This window comes from Fusarium venenatum (genome assembly GCF_020744135.1).
Source record: "Fusarium venenatum strain MPI-CAGE-CH-0201 chromosome Unknown EDB82scaffold_4, whole genome shotgun sequence".
NCBI classification, from domain to species: Eukaryota; Fungi; Ascomycota; class Sordariomycetes; order Hypocreales; family Nectriaceae; genus Fusarium; species Fusarium venenatum.
The window spans coordinates 3,763,056-3,777,809 of NW_027072132.1; the positions used below are offsets into that span (position 1 = coordinate 3,763,056).

Sequence of the window (14,754 nt, forward strand, 5' to 3'; positions counted from 1 at the left end):
GTTGGGGCGATACCTGTTTCGAGAAGGATTCGGTCTGAGGGTTACTAAGGTTAAATCTGAGCTTATTTGAGAATCTGTTGGGTATGAGATATGAAAATGGAGTAAGTGAGACAGGATCTATGTCTGTTGGAGGCGGTCAAACATGTTTCTTGCATTGTCCGTTAGATATTCGGAGATCTTGATGGTATATAGGAAAGGTGTGTTTATTTCTGGCCTGGACTTGTCAAAACGAAACTTTTAAATGTCTCAACAGTACCAACATAATCTATAGGGTATTGCCCATTGCATACATCATTATACGTCTATCAACATCATCACATAGGTCAACATGCTACCAAATTACCTCCATCCTTCCAATTTCTTGACCTCTCTTCCCCTCAAACGAGTGGGGATCATTACCCCTTGGAAACATTAGGTTGGGGTTCCCCCACGCTCTCGTTACCACCTGAATCATGAATTTCCACAGCCAAGACTCCAACTTTTTCCCACCATGCCTAGTTTGTCATTGTACATCCTTTGCTGCCCTAGCCTACCGCGGAGTTGAAAAATAACCCTTTTCCAAGTCTTCTAGACTTGCAATATCCCCGCATACAAGTCTGCCAAGAGAGGCATTTTGTTACAAATAGTAACATTGCATGTACATAAACGATACCCACTTTGCATTTAAACCCTTACGGCTTCTCCGAGTTGTCTGCATGTACCTATAATGGCCAGGTTCTGATTGGAGATGAGTGATGAGGGGGTTGGCTTACCTGAACCTCCCCCCAGAGATTTGGGGTCTTGGCTTGTTTCTTGGTCGGCAGCTGAATTGGTCGCCGATGGATGTATTCATCATCATTGCAGAGAAAGAAGAGTGAGACGAAGGGAAAATCGCTCGCCAAGAGAGACAAGCCTTGTCATGAGCCAAGGCGCATCAAAAGAATCTGGGGGATTGGCATAGCTAAAAGGCTTAGCCTGGGGAAGAGAGTCTCTCGCGAGAGGGAATCTAGAGGCTCTGGTACTTAGAAAAACAGAGGTTTCAATAAGAAAACACAAAACTCAAGTGACTATTTGGTTAATACGAAAATATTACTTTTTTATTAGTCAACTACCCCAATCACCCCAATCATCTTCCCTAAAAAACAACGCATTCGCCATCTTCTCCGCTGCAAATGGTGCATACCTGTGCCATCCTACCATGCTACCCCCCCAGCATTCCCCCACAATATAAGCCATGACCATATGTCTTGGCCTTTTCCCCCGTTTTCTCGCCTTTCTTCTTCCTCGTCTTGTTGGCTTGGCTCTCTCTCACAATTCGCCTACTTCGCGTAGCTATTACTTTTTCCCTTTACGCAAAGCCAAGACGTCCGGCACCTTCTCTTCCAGGACATGATGCTCCATTCTGCAACATGCGAGTAAGGGTTCCCCGCAGTCTTGAGGCAATACTACCATGCTCTGACAGTGGAGTTTCCGTCATGGTTTTGATGAGGAGCAAGGAGGTGAGGATGTGAGTGTGGAGGTATAAAGACGGAGGACATCGGCGTTGAGGTTCGAACGACAGACAGTTTTCTTTCTGTCCCTCTCCTCTCTCCTCTTAGTCTCTTCTTTTTTGCATCTCTCGTGACAAAAGCTGCAGTCATGTCAGACCACAAACCGCAAGCTCACGAGGGTGAGGACGCCAAGGACATTGGAGGTCCTCTGGAAAACACACCCTCCTACGCTCAGGAAAAGCCCGAGGTAGTTCCCAGCCTGTCCAATGTCGCAGCTCTCGGACTTCCCAACGCCACAGAGCTCGAGAAGAAGATTGTCCGCAAGCTCGACATGTGGATGCTTCCTCAGCTTTGGATTCTCTACATGTTCAACTACCTCAACCGCACCAACATTGCTCAGGCCAGACTCAACACCTTCAATGAGGATCTCAACCTCAAGGATGGCGATTACCAGACTGCTGTTGCGATTCTCACTGTCGGATACATGCTTGCCCAGCTGCCTTCCAACATGTTGATTACCCGTGTTCGACCTTCCATCTACCTCCCCGTGGCTGCTTTCATCTGGTCGGCCATTTCTGCAATGACTGTGCTCTGCACGAGTGCTGGTGGTCTTTGGGCTGTGCAGTTTGTTCTCGGTATTGTTGAGGCGCCTTTGTTCCCTGGTGTAAGTTCTTGTTTCCACCACTCCACATTCATCCTCTAACCACTCTCAGGCTGTCTTCCTCATGTCCTGTTGGTACACTCGTCGCGAATTCGCCCTCCGTGTCGCTCTTCTATACTCCGGTCTCGTCCTCGCCCAGGCCTTTTCTGGTCTCATCGCAGCTGGTGTCTTCAGTGGTCTCGATGGTCCCATGGGTCTGGCAGGCTGGAAGTGGCTTTTCATCCTCGAAGGTGCCATGAGTGGATTCTTCGCCATCACCGCTTACTTCGTTCTGCCTAACTATCCTGAATCTCCTACCGGCGGTGCTATGCGATACATGACTGAGGACATGCGCAAGGTCGCTGCTGCCCGTATTCTCGACGACCGAGTTGAGATTCACGAGAAGTCAACTGTCTGGGTTGGCCTCAAGCTTGCTGTCATCGATGTCAAGCTTTACATGTTCCTCTTCATGAATATCTTTATCACCTCGTCCTATGGATTCAACAACTTCTTTCCCACTATTGTTCGAGGACTTGGTATGTTTGACCATCTTGTTTTTAATCTATTACAATCTTGCTAACAGTTGATAGGCTTCGGTAACAGTGTTACATCTCTCCTCATGACTGCTCCTCCCTACATCTTCGGTACACTATGCACCTTTTATGTATCATGGGATTCCGATCGTCGCCAGGAACGAGGTCTTCACATTGTGATCCCCCTCACGTGCTCCGTCGCTGGTTTCATTGTGACTGTCGCAACTGGAAACGCAGCCGTCCGCTACGCTATGACATTCCTCTACGCAGCTGGTTGCTTCTCTGCCAACACTCTGCAGTACACCTGGGCTGTCTCCACCATGAGTCAGACACCCGAGAAGCGAGCTGCTGCCGGTGCCATCGTCAACATCTTTGGGCACTTGGGTAATGTCATCTCGCCCTACTTCTTCCCTGACAAGGACCAACCTCGATACACTATGGCCATGATTCTTCAGATTGTGTTTGCTGGTCTCGGTATCGCGCTTGCATCCACCATCAAGTGGTTTCTTACCAGGAAGAACAAGAAGATTAGGTCTGAGGCTGACCGTCTCGGCATTGACTTCAACCCTTTCACTACTTAAAAGGTGTAAGCATGAAATGACTTGGGTTATGGATTACGGAATGGTTTCAGGAAAGCTGGTTAAATAGATAGTATAATGAATAGACGACAAAGTATGTCAGTAACATACTCACAAATGATGGCCCTACAGAATATTGCCTGTGACTGTAGTATTTGGGGACATACATAACGAGATGCGTAAATAAATCGCGAGATTATGGAGGTACCCATCATGCGTTACGCGTTATCACCGACGCGACCACTTTTCCTCCCTTCATAAAATGGATTTTATCACGGTACGCAGAATATCATGTCAGTGATGGGAAGAGAGAAAAAAGAGATTAATTTCTCATGCCAGCAAAAGATAAATCAGCGATGTAAGTCGACCACGCCAGGAGTCGAACCTGGAATCTCTAGAGGGATCAGTTGCTGAAGACCGAAATCTAGCGCCTTAGCCATTAGGCCACGCGGCCTGATCTTATTGGATTTGGAGTCTAGATTTGCGAACCATGTACTAGACACCCAACCACCACTCTTACCCTAGATCTCCACCAGGATAACTCATTTGCATACCTGCGTAGAAATACAGTACATAGATGTGTGTTATTATTACAATATCTTTATAAGCTTAGTGGTTATTTAAATCAAGACTATGCAGTGACTCTTCTTGGTGTTTTATCTGCAATTTCTCTTTTATCTGCCTTTTATAGTAATTACAGAACGCTAAGCTTATCACATTATTTCTAACTCTTCACATCAACAAGCCATGCTGGATATATCGGTAAACAGAGTTTCGTGCTGCCATCTAAGCAGCATTTTTATTCCCTTAAAAGCGTTGTAGATTAAATACATCGAGATCGGTTGCCGATATAACATAGAAATGCCCCGATTGGACGTACCTATCCCAATTCTCTGTTTGACCATCGGCCTCTAATCAATGGTAGCTAATTGTATCACAGTTGTTGGAGCCTGTAAGCAGACTTTTCCTTAGATCGGTAGCCGAAAACCAACAATCGTCCCACATTGTATGTAATGTCACTTTATTTAGTGGTCGCTAATGGCTGTAATTAAACTATGCAGCCTTAGCAACCGACAACCAACACCTAAAAGCTAAGAACCAACAACATGTTACGTGAATTAAGGGTCCCGATGACGCTAGACAGGGGCTTTAGTCGGGAATATCTTCATTGAGCCGACTTGGCATCCCTAGCGTGCGCAAAAGACCTCTCTTTCGGACTCTTGGACTCTTGCTTATGCCATTATTTCACGATCGTATTTGGCTGATGGCAATTAGCTACTCCATTACAATTTAATCGATGACTCGTCGCCGGGAAAAATTCATTACTTCCGGCGCCCCGTTCTTTCCACTTATTTAAAAGTGTCTGTAGAGTACATATGAGGACGGGGGCTTTTCTTTTTGAGTCGGCCGTACTTGTTGCCCAACATTACTATCGCACACCCATCTGTTGAACAGACAAAATGCTGTTCAATATCGTTGTGGCGCTGAGTCTCTCGACGAGTGCCTTGGCCGGGTCCATTCCCGACCTGAGAAGATCCGACGACAGTACCCTCACCAACAAAGCCTGCAACAATGCGTTGGAAAAGGAGATTCACTGTGACAAGTTTCTGTCTGGGGTCATGTCTGAAGACGACTCCCTGTGGACGAAGGAAAAAGTCGAGCTCACTGACTCTGTTTGCACCGACACCTGCTACGATTCCCTTCAAAGCTGGTATGACACAGTTACCGATGCATGCGATAATGGCGAGGACAATTACCTGCTTCTAGACAAAGTATCGCATACAGGCTTGGGTGGTAGCATTTGGGCTTCTTGGAACGAGACTTGTGTCAAGGACCCCAAAACAGGTCGATACTGTCAGGGTAAGCAACGAAATTAAGACCCGTCTTCATAGTATATGACTAACGTAAAGGCAAGAGATCATAGAAGGGTTCTCCGAGATAGAAGACGGCGAACAGAGGTCCTACGATGAGCTCTGTCACCCTTGCTATGGCAAAGTCATTACTGCAATGACTAGGAGTCCATCATGGTTGCTTTCGTCTGACCCTGGCACCGACTACTGGAACGATCAACTTGAGCTTGTCCATAAAATTTGCGGAGGTTCAGATTCATCCAAGTCTCGACCGTTTTTGATTGGGACAGAGATATCTAAGGAAGAGTATAGCTCAGGCTCTACTCACGGAACTACCAGTACCCTCTCCTCCGATATGAGCACCGTGTCACTTCAGCGCACCTCTTCAACAGGAACCGCGTCACTTGAGACTACCTTGTCGGAAAGTGAACCCTCGGAAAGCAATGCTGCTGGGATACTTGGATTTGAGCATCTAGGCGGATACAAATATGCGCTATTAGCCTTGGGGGTTGATATGTTTGTTATCTAAATTCACCCACTTTAAATGATTGCGTTTTCTCGACGAGATGTCACTACTGGGGATTTTCAAGTATTTGATTCGTCATGATTAGCTAAATTTCTACCCGAGACATGTTTGAATAGATGCTCAGTCCCACTCATTTTACACCTTATTTCCAATCAAACACCAAATAAGTTTCATTGAGAAACTCAGAGCCAAACCTACCTGCCTGAGTGAGGAGGGAGCCAGGGGCTCTAGAGCAGAGCTGGTTTTCGGCAGAATGGATACATGCTCTTGGGAAGGATCGATGTTGATGGACAGCGGATTATTACATCACCTATCTGTGATATCACTACCTGGGTAGGTACCTCAGGTATGATGATTCTATTTGAAATGTTCCATCTTGTCACGAGACATGACAGTAGCACCGACATTCAACAAACTCTATCCATACTGCTGCAGAAAATATAAAGCAAGACGAATATCCAACCAAAAAAGACAGAAAATAGCCAAGATTGCTCATCATCCATACAACTGCACATTAATCAAAATGTCGCTGCAAGCCTACCTGATCGGAGAACCAATAATCTACGGCCTGCTACTCGTCCCAAGCGCATTCCTCGTTAAGCGTCATGGCAAGCATGGATATCTCGGTTGGGGGCTTGTCACGCTCTTGTGTCTGATGCACGTCATCGGCGGCGCGATGCAGCTTACTGGAACCCGACATGGCCTGTCTGTTCTCAACAGCTGCCCAGGTATTCTCCTGCTCGCCTGTTGTGGTCTGTGGTGGGAAGTGTACGTGCAACTATCTGCTCGTTTCAGGATGCATTCGCTAATATGTTGACTACAGCAATCACCATCTCGAATCATTCAACAAGTCTGCGAAGATCAAGGTTATTGTAACCACCCTCCTTATAAGTACCGGTATAATCTTGATGGTCAATATCCAGCTCCGTACGCTAAGCAGTCGAACGAAAATCAGCATTGCTTGTGGATGCTGGGGAATAGCATGGCTGGCAGCTATTATCCAGATGGTCATCAGTATGAAGGCGCAGAGTTTCGGTTTTGGAGAGCCCCCTCAAAAGGTCAGTCCCAGCAGAGTTCCTTTTGGATACGAAAACTGACTTATTGCTAGCTCCTTGTTGCTGCAACATTCGGTACAGTCTGCGCTGGCCTACGCATCTTTTTCATCATTTCGGTCAAAATAAGACTCGTGTACGCGTTACAGCCAGGAGCTGGCAGCTTTTCAACGGCTGTGATACTGTCGTGCGTACTTGTTCCTGAAGCTCTCGCAACGCTTTTCTTGATTATTATTGAACTGATGACGCGCGGGATTTGTGGTTAGAAACCGACCAAATGTGATGAACCGACCAAAAGTGTTGAACCAAGTCGCAATAGTCCTCCGCCGCAACAGCACACTTACGAACTGCAGTTTGTACGAGAGCAATTTGCGCGAGAGCAATTTGGATTAGTTTATCAATAACTTTAAGCTAGGATAAGTAGCTATAAAGAATTAATTCTCTATCTGTTTAATCTAAGCAAGTAGAACACCCTAAGACTTGGAATGTCAAAATAAGTGACCTACGAACTATGGACTAAGGAGTATAAAGTAACCTACTAACTTTATCTCTTATAATTCCAGCCGTTAATATTTCTAACACCTAGTACATATAACACAGGAGAAATGAATTATCTTCCTTCTACCTTTTGTCTGTTATTTAGGTACCAAGGGGATATCTTTGGGCCGTGTCGCTGAACTTTATGTTTACACGCAGCTTCAGATAACTCGATTCACGATGGTTAAGTCAACATGAAAACAAGCAGTGATGAAAGAGACACATCCGAATGATTGCTATTTTCGAGAACTGTTACAAATTGACATTTCTTCATTACTATCTGTATACGGATACGACTATCATGGATTTCTCATGCATGCCTCAGTCAATCTTTCGAATAGAACAATCCGGGCATTATCGGAACACCGTCTCGTCTCATGACAAGAAAAATTGATTTGCTTAGTGGATATTGTGCAACGCAAACTGCTAATCCATGCATTGATGCGCAAAGTGTTGTTTTGTGGAGGTTTACAATATGTTGTCATGATAGATGGCCGCTCCGCCGCACCACAGATAATTCTGCGGCCCGCAACATGCCGCAGCGGCAACTTGCAACTTTCGCCCTACATATCACAGTCTATAATGTGGGCTATCATGCCATCATATCCCGAACATGCCGCTTTACACCATAACGGGCCCTAGTAGCTACGTAGGCCCTGACTAAGATCCCATCGATCATTGCCGGCAGATCTAGGAAAACTCATGATGCAGCTATGCCATTGGTCCAGCTCGCAGCCTGTATGCAACCGTGCGATTGTGCGATTGCTACTATACGTGCGTTTTCTATGCAATACGTGGTTCATCATGTTCTACGTGCACTGATCATGAATCTTGATGGAGATATCGGAGCCTTTCGGCGTCTCGGATTACCACGCTGGTTGTTGTACTGATATCAGTTTGACAGTCAGTGTGTTATACCAAATTCTTGTCTGTGTATTCTGGTATAAATATCTAGCTCTGCCGCATCCAAATCATCAATATCACATTCATCATCACACAGAAACACTACAATCAAACAATCCCAACAGTTCTCTTTATCAACCTTCATCATGGCTATCACCAAGTACAAGGCCGCCGCTGTCACCTCCGAGCCTGGAGTGAGTCTCTCACCACTACAACACCGATGCATTTACTGACGATATTTAGTGGTTCGACCTCGAGGGCGGCGTTCGCAAGACCATTGACTTCATCAACGAGGCTGGTGAAGCTGGATGCAAGTTCGTTGCCTTTCCCGAAGTTTGTAAGTTTTTTTCACTTTTAATGAATTTACAATATCTAATACCCAACAGGGATTCCTGGATATCCCTACTGGATGTGGAAGGTTACCTACCTCCAGTCTCTCCCTATGCTCAAGAGGTACCGTGAGAACTCCATGGCTGTCGACTCTGAGGAGATGCGCCGCATCCGACGCGCTGCTCGCGATAACCAGATCTTTGTCTCTCTGGGATTCTCCGAGATTGACCACGCCACTCTTTACCTTTCCCAGGTTCTGATCGGTCCTGATGGTGCCGTCATCAACCACCGCCGCAAGATCAAGCCCACTCATGTTGAGAAGCTCGTTTACGGTGATGGATCCGGTGACACCTTCATGTCTGTCAGTGAGACTGAGATTGGCCGCGTCGGTCAGCTCAACTGCTGGGAGAACATGAACCCCTTCCTCAAGTCTCTCAACGTCTCTGCTGGTGAGCAGGTTCACGTTGCTGCATGGCCTGTCTACCCTGGCAAGGAGCGCCAGGTTCACCCCGACCCTGCTACCAACTATGCCGATCCAGCCTCTGACCTGGTTACTCCTGAGTATGCTATCGAGACTGGCACGTGGACTCTTGCTCCCTTCCAGCGTCTCTCGGTTGAGGGTCTGAAGATCAACACTCCTGAGGGTGTTGAGCCCGAGACCGACCCCTCGGTTTACAACGGTCATGCCCGTATCTACCGACCCGACGGTAGCCTTGTTGTCAAGCCTGAGAAAGACTTCGATGGTCTTCTATTTGTTGACATCGATCTAAACGAGTGCCATCTGACCAAGGTCCTCGCTGACTTTGCTGGCCACTACATGCGCCCTGATCTCATTCGCCTTCTGGTCGACACTCGCCGCAAGGAACTCATCACTGAGGCTGACCCTAACGGCTCCATTGCTACCTACAGTACTCGCCAGAGACTTGGATTGGACAAGCCTCTTTCGAAGAAGGAGGGAGATGAGACAACTGACGTGCTCTGAATGAGACTTGACGAGGTTGGGTTATCACCGCCAAGATGATTTCATCTGATGATGGATGGAACTTGTAAGATAGAAATATTGTGTATAGAAATTGAAATATATCGAGGATCATAAAGTTATGGGATCAGTATTAGTGCGTCATGATAAAGAATATGTATGAGTTTCTCAAGAACTGAAAATCAATGTCGATCACTATCCCAATATGCTTGGATCGTGTTTGAATGGGGCGTGTCGGGATGTGGAGGTCACCACAGCCGCTGTGGGGCCCGGTTCCTCCAAACTTCCGAATCCCGAAGATCCATTAAAATGTACATAAAGACACTCTTTCATAAACAGGCTCAAGTTTTGACCATATGCAATTTGACATTTCAATAGAGATCATATTGTTGATTCCAAAATGACTCTCATTACTACTCCTGGGGCGCCTTTGCTCGCAGGTGTCTTTCTCTTTGTCATCGCAAGTTACACTCTGGCAACATCACTAACATCACCGTTACGCCGCTTGGCCGGTCCTTGGTACACCCATTTCACTCACCTGGTACTCAAATACCACATTGTCACTGGTAACAGGATACACTATGTTCATTCACTTCACCAGAGATACGGTCCTGTCGTCCGCCTCTCCCCCCATGAGGTATCTATAAGCGACGCAGAAGCTGTCGCTGCAGTGCACAAGATTGGCGCAGGATTCCTCAAGTCAGCTTGGTATGATGGCATCACCCCCGGTCGTGAACCTGGAATCTTTGCCATGCGTGATCCTCATCAGCATTCAGCTCGGCGAAGACTGTTTGCTCGCGCTTTCAGTAACGGCTCCTTGCTCACCAATTGGGAGCCCGAGATCAGGCAAAAGACTAGCCTTGCAGTTCAAAAGATCAAACAGGATGCTCTTGGAGCTGGTGCTGATGTTTTCAAGTGGTGGACACTTATGGCCACAGATGTGATCGCTCATCTGTCTTTTGGAGAGTCATTCCACATGCTGGAACAAGGCAAGGTAAGCAAGTGCCAGCGATGTCAAGGATATCTACTAATTATGCTAGCAAACGCAATACATCGATTCAATACAGTTGGCCATGATAAACAGTGGCATCAGAACTGAGCTTTCGTGGATCTACCCTTTTCTGAAATTCATCCCTTCCCAGGGTCTGAAGACGCTACTGAATGCCGACAACGTCGTTTACGATCACGGCACTGTAGCCGTCAGGAATATGCAGAGTGCCGGAGACGGACTAAGCAGGGCCAATCTGTTTAGTCAGATGGTGGCTGAAGCAGATGGGCAAGAAAAGACAACACTCACAGCGTCAGGTGTACAAGCAGAAGCAGGTAACCTCATCATTGCTGGATCAGATACGACAGCTGTCACTTTGACATACCTTGTCTGGGCTATTATCAAGCAACCCCAGCTACAAGCCCAGTTAGAGGCTGAGGTTTGCTCGCTCAGTGATGAGTTGACATTTGACGAACTCAAGAATGCGCCAATCTTGAACAGCATTATCGACGAGACACTTCGACTATATGGTGCAGCACCTGGTGCACTTCCGCGTGTTGTGCCTAGCAAGGGTGCTACCCTTGCCGGTCATTATCTTCCAGGGGGTACTGTTGTCAGCACACAAGCATATACTGTTCATCGTGACGAGAACATCTGGCCTGACGCACTAAGGTATGACTCCCGTAAACATACAAAAGCATGTACTGACGTGGCGACAAGATTTGACGGTTATCGATTCATGGACAAGTCCAAAGTGACAACTGTACAAAAATCAGCGCTATCGCCGTTCGGAGCTGGCTCTCGAATTTGTATCGGCATGCACTTGGCTTACATGGAACTAAGGCTTGGAGCTGCACTATTCTTCCGAGAGTGCCGTGGGGCGAAACTTGGCGTGGAGATGACTGACGATATGATGGCGATGGAAAACCACTTTTTGATTGCACCCAAAGCTCATAAATGTATAGTCAAGCTATAGGCTATGGAGTAAATAGAGTCATATATACATGGGGTTTCATAGTAACAATCTATCGACCATCATTATTCCAATGAGGACATGATATTGACTTAGCTATGCTAAAATATTTCTTCGAAGTACCTGAATATCGACATTATTAACAACCTTGTTAATCGCCTTGGTATCGTTCATGAATAACAAATCCATCAACCCAACCATGATTTGGTTTGTAGCTTTCTCGACCATTCTTCCATTCAAAGTACCAAATACCTCATCCACCATTTGCTGCGACTTGGGAGGCATCTTTATCTTTTCCAGCAACAAAGGCACGTCTGTGAAAGCATAGTGCTGAGCCTTTAAGACCTTCAAGACCATCTTGGAAGCGTCGATCTTGTTGTAGAACTCACCCCACTCAGGACTGTTCTTATTTTCAACACCTACAAGCACAAACGGCTTGTTCTTGAATCCTTGGTGATTGACAGATCCGTAGATTGGACCATCGAGATTGAGTCCGCCAACAGCGCGATGGTCTCGTTGAACAGTGACAGCTGCAGTTGACCCGCCGAAAGAGTGCCCGTATACTACAACTTTTCCTGGGTCGAAAGCACCAGTAAAGTTGGCGAAGATGCCATTGGAAATGGTCTTGTTGGAGAGTTGTGAGGTGAGAAACGACACGTCATTGGTGCGAGCCTAGACATATTAGCAGGTAGGTTAATTTTCATCGGTATTATAGACTGACCTCCAACATGAAAAGCTCTGAAGTGTTGCTTGTTGTCGCATACGCAGTACCTCCATCGGGAAATTCAACGACCAAAGTCTCATATGTATGATCAAGAGTAAAAATGATGTATCCTAAACTTGCCAATGATCTGGCCATCGCGCCGTACACAAGTCTAGTCCCTTGAGCGCCTGGTGAAAAGATAGCCATTGGAAATTCCTTCTTGGAACGGTGAACCTTTTTTGGTTTGATGGTGGACATGTTACAGACTTCCATGTTAAAACTCTCAATAGTGCCTTTTGGAATGCCGAGGGTGGTGCCCAGTTTACCAAAGACACTCGCTGTCAGAGGTGGCATATACGGTACAACTTGAGATTTGCATCGATGATGAGCCTCAATGGGCAGGTATACAGATACCATGATGCGGCGCTTGGTGTTGGGCTCTGGTGCAAAGTGGTCGATGCGAGTTGGATCTACAAGCTCGAAGTTATTGACGGCAACATGATACGGGCCTGGTGGTGAAGGGACTAGTAGTGCTTGAGTCGCTTTGAAGAGTGCAAGAAGTGTAATAAGTTTCATTGTTGGTGCGGAATGGATCAGTGACGAGGGTTATTTGACTTGGATATGATTAGAGATTCAGGCGATGGTCTTGTAATTTATACAACATGATGACCTCTAACCTCGGTGTTTCAAACATGCTGATAGGTGCAATCAGATGCCAAGTCAAAGACCGAGCTGACACCTAAGATTGACGCAATCGATATGTTTACTTGTGCAAGTTAGTTTGAACAGCCGCTGCGCTGACTGTCGGCCCTGCCTGGCTCATTTCTGCTAAATTTTTACAAATCTCATGTTACCTGCGAATCTACCATAAGAAAAAAGGCTGAGACATGTAAATTGTGGCTGTTGTTGAATATGAGCCGGCGTCCAAGGTCAAAGATCGAGCGACATATTTCAACCAATAATATCAAGCTTCAAGACCAAGAACAAGTACGAAAATTCTCGGTCTTGAGTTGGTGTCAGGCTAGCGTTGTGGGGTTGATTTGTCTTTGTGGAACATCGGTTCTACCTTAAAGCGTCCATTTATAGCATGATCTCTAGACCTAAGCTAGATATAATTTCGCTCTCGTTATCCCCTTCGGTAGATGAGTTTTTAAGAGTATTCTGTTGGTGATATGTGTGATAATGACTAATTGGTCCTGGATGAAACAGAGATCTACAATTTGGATGAGAGAGTGACCTTATGATTGGCCATGTAGCCGCTCGCAACACTGATGCTTGTCTATGCAATAGACAAAGTTTATCGTAATAAAGAGATAGAATGAGTTCATAAAGTAAAAGGTTCCCCATAGTTCAATGGTAAGTTACTAGGCTGTTTGCTATTCGTATTGATTGCCCGTCTATCCCAATTTCGGATCGCGACTCGGGGTAAAGACAGTCCAACTTACACCCAATCCCAAAACTAAAGCATATTGATATCATCCTTGTCAAATTATCTCATCATGGCGTTGAGACTCACTTTCTTACTCATGCTCGTTACTCAAACTTTATCCCAACGTGTCAGGATATTCGATCAAATCCCTCAAGATGTAAACCAATGCATCAAACCATGTCTCTTCCGCCCCAACAACGCAAACACCGACGTCGGCGGTGTGCTAGACTGCGATACACCCTATAAGCAAGATTGCTACTGCGCAACCAATAGCGATAGAGCGAAGCTCGTCAGTGAACATATCGACACTTGTGCCCAAGCAAGTTGCTCAGCAGGAATCAAGTCCCAAGATGCGTCATCTATGAGATCATATTATGCCTCTTACTGTATGGAAAATGGATACACGGCTGATGTGATGACAGAGTGGTACACAGGCACTGTCATTGAGGAGGCTACCGGGACTGATAAGAATGTTTGGGGATGGAGTACAGCGACAGGTAATAGCAGAAGTGATGTGTTTGACGACGAGAAAGAAGATGGTGGCGCCATTGTGAGGGCTGTTGATTTGCTGTTCTTGGGAGTCCCTCTGTTTGCGACACTGTTTCAATTGGCTTAGTCGTATAAAGCCGGCGTTTGCCATTTAGAGAAATAGGCTTACTAGCTGCAAATCATCAAACTTTGCTGTTACCAGTGGTCATAAAAATAAGCTTGAATGCCGCGTCGCCCTGTCTAAGCCCCAACAGGCGACGTATTAACCTCGCACAGACAAGCACAGACCTGTCAACAGCGAATCCTCCAAACCAAAGATTTAAACTCTTAAGAGAACAAAAATTCCATCAAGTCCAAAAACTGTATTATTAATGACCATTTTAATAGTAATAACAGTATACTACTAAAGATTAATCATTCCCAGCGAGCTTATTAAACTGTGGTCAAGAAAAAAAAATACGATTTGCAAATCTTTCGACAATAAGCGAGACACCAAGAGGTTGTTGGTTGTTGATTTCCTAGTGACTGATATGAGGAGTTCCACAATATTACTCCTAATCTGGATTATGAATCCCTTCTTTATGAAGATCCAGAACCTCTCCCCTGTAGTCGGCGATTACCCAATGAGGTATAACACAGCAATTCCAATCTTTTGTGCCCCGTCAGGAGTTGATGATGACCCGCCACGACTCGCTGAATCGTATCATGAATTTCCTTCAGTACGAGTGAATAGGTCGTACCGTCGCAGGGCTTTGGACACGTAGATACTCGCCCT

General features: G+C 46.0%; 7 protein-coding genes and 1 non-coding gene across 8 annotated transcripts; 6 read left to right on the forward strand and 2 right to left on the reverse strand.

Moving 5' to 3' along the window:
• The first annotated feature begins 1,172 nt into the window (after positions 1–1,172).
• EDB82DRAFT_514601 (major facilitator superfamily domain-containing protein) lies at positions 1,173–3,378 on the forward strand. Its single transcript, XM_025738219.2, has 3 exons — positions 1,173–2,133; positions 2,183–2,645; positions 2,700–3,378. Exons 1-3 carry the CDS (start codon positions 1,618–1,620, stop codon positions 3,221–3,223), a joined length of 1,503 nt encoding a protein of 500 aa, XP_025593002.1. The 5' UTR covers positions 1,173–1,617; the 3' UTR covers positions 3,224–3,378.
• Positions 3,379–3,584: 206 nt separating this feature from the next.
• EDB82DRAFT_t310 lies at positions 3,585–3,674 on the reverse strand. Its single transcript has one exon. It is a non-coding gene; the product is annotated as a tRNA-Arg (tRNA).
• A 744-nt stretch (positions 3,675–4,418) lies between these two features.
• On the forward strand, positions 4,419–5,607 carry EDB82DRAFT_541174 (uncharacterized protein). The gene is made up of 2 exons (XM_025738221.2): positions 4,419–5,080; positions 5,136–5,607. Exons 1-2 carry the CDS (start codon positions 4,681–4,683, stop codon positions 5,597–5,599), a joined length of 864 nt encoding a protein of 287 aa, XP_025593003.1. The 5' UTR covers positions 4,419–4,680; the 3' UTR covers positions 5,600–5,607.
• A 512-nt stretch (positions 5,608–6,119) lies between these two features.
• EDB82DRAFT_561822 (uncharacterized protein) lies at positions 6,120–6,914 on the forward strand (the record flags this gene model as incomplete). The annotated part of the gene is made up of 3 exons (XM_025738222.1): positions 6,120–6,364; positions 6,420–6,654; positions 6,705–6,914. 3 exons carry the CDS (start codon positions 6,120–6,122, stop codon positions 6,912–6,914), a joined length of 690 nt encoding a protein of 229 aa, XP_025593004.1.
• Positions 6,915–7,756: 842 nt separating this feature from the next.
• EDB82DRAFT_452226 (carbon-nitrogen hydrolase) lies at positions 7,757–9,591 on the forward strand. The gene is made up of 3 exons (XM_025738223.2): positions 7,757–8,282; positions 8,332–8,425; positions 8,475–9,591. Exons 1-3 carry the CDS (start codon positions 8,235–8,237, stop codon positions 9,398–9,400), a joined length of 1,068 nt encoding a protein of 355 aa, XP_025593005.1. The 5' UTR covers positions 7,757–8,234; the 3' UTR covers positions 9,401–9,591.
• Positions 9,592–9,723: 132 nt separating this feature from the next.
• Positions 9,724–11,408, forward strand: EDB82DRAFT_319217 (cytochrome P450). The gene is made up of 3 exons (XM_025738224.2): positions 9,724–10,391; positions 10,438–11,057; positions 11,106–11,408. The coding sequence occupies exons 1-3, from the start codon at positions 9,798–9,800 to the stop codon at positions 11,359–11,361; spliced, it is 1,470 nt and encodes a 489-aa protein (XP_025593006.1). The 5' UTR covers positions 9,724–9,797; the 3' UTR covers positions 11,362–11,408.
• On the reverse strand, positions 11,408–12,805 carry EDB82DRAFT_319223 (uncharacterized protein). The gene is made up of 2 exons (XM_025738225.2): positions 12,080–12,805; positions 11,408–12,030 (listed from the first exon to the last, which is right to left on the reverse strand). Exons 1-2 carry the CDS (start codon positions 12,635–12,637, stop codon positions 11,455–11,457), a joined length of 1,134 nt encoding a protein of 377 aa, XP_025593007.1. The 5' UTR covers positions 12,638–12,805; the 3' UTR covers positions 11,408–11,454.
• Positions 12,806–13,399: 594 nt separating this feature from the next.
• EDB82DRAFT_514607 (uncharacterized protein) lies at positions 13,400–14,251 on the forward strand. The gene has a single exon (XM_025738226.2). It carries the CDS (start codon positions 13,561–13,563, stop codon positions 14,104–14,106), a length of 546 nt encoding a protein of 181 aa, XP_025593008.1. The 5' UTR covers positions 13,400–13,560; the 3' UTR covers positions 14,107–14,251.
• The last annotated feature ends 503 nt before the right edge of the window (positions 14,252–14,754 follow it).

Bases quoted from the DNA above. Each gene is read 5' to 3' on its own strand.
- EDB82DRAFT_514601 (XM_025738219.2), top strand. From the start codon at position 1,618: ATGTCAGACCACAAACCGCAAGCTCACGAGGGTGAGGACGCCAAGGAC. The intron at 2,134-2,182 runs GTAAGTTCTTGT...AACCACTCTCAG, and splicing joins AGGCGCCTTTGTTCCCTGGT to GCTGTCTTCCTCATGTCCTG. The intron at 2,646-2,699 runs GTATGTTTGACC...AACAGTTGATAG, and splicing joins CACTATTGTTCGAGGACTTG to GCTTCGGTAACAGTGTTACA.
- EDB82DRAFT_541174 (XM_025738221.2), top strand. From the start codon at position 4,681: ATGCTGTTCAATATCGTTGTGGCGCTGAGTCTCTCGACGAGTGCCTTG. The intron at 5,081-5,135 runs GTAAGCAACGAA...CGTAAAGGCAAG, and splicing joins AACAGGTCGATACTGTCAGG to AGATCATAGAAGGGTTCTCC.
- EDB82DRAFT_452226 (XM_025738223.2), top strand. From the start codon at position 8,235: ATGGCTATCACCAAGTACAAGGCCGCCGCTGTCACCTCCGAGCCTGGA. The intron at 8,283-8,331 runs GTGAGTCTCTCA...GACGATATTTAG, and splicing joins CTGTCACCTCCGAGCCTGGA to TGGTTCGACCTCGAGGGCGG. The intron at 8,426-8,474 runs GTAAGTTTTTTT...AATACCCAACAG, and splicing joins CGTTGCCTTTCCCGAAGTTT to GGATTCCTGGATATCCCTAC.
- EDB82DRAFT_319217 (XM_025738224.2), top strand. From the start codon at position 9,798: ATGACTCTCATTACTACTCCTGGGGCGCCTTTGCTCGCAGGTGTCTTT. The intron at 10,392-10,437 runs GTAAGCAAGTGC...TAATTATGCTAG, and splicing joins ACATGCTGGAACAAGGCAAG to CAAACGCAATACATCGATTC. The intron at 11,058-11,105 runs GTATGACTCCCG...CGTGGCGACAAG, and splicing joins ATCTGGCCTGACGCACTAAG to ATTTGACGGTTATCGATTCA.
- EDB82DRAFT_319223 (XM_025738225.2), bottom strand. From the start codon at position 12,637: ATGAAACTTATTACACTTCTTGCACTCTTCAAAGCGACTCAAGCACTA. The intron at 12,031-12,079 runs GTCAGTCTATAA...TAATATGTCTAG, and splicing joins CAGAGCTTTTCATGTTGGAG to GCTCGCACCAATGACGTGTC.
- EDB82DRAFT_514607 (XM_025738226.2), top strand. From the start codon at position 13,561: ATGGCGTTGAGACTCACTTTCTTACTCATGCTCGTTACTCAAACTTTA.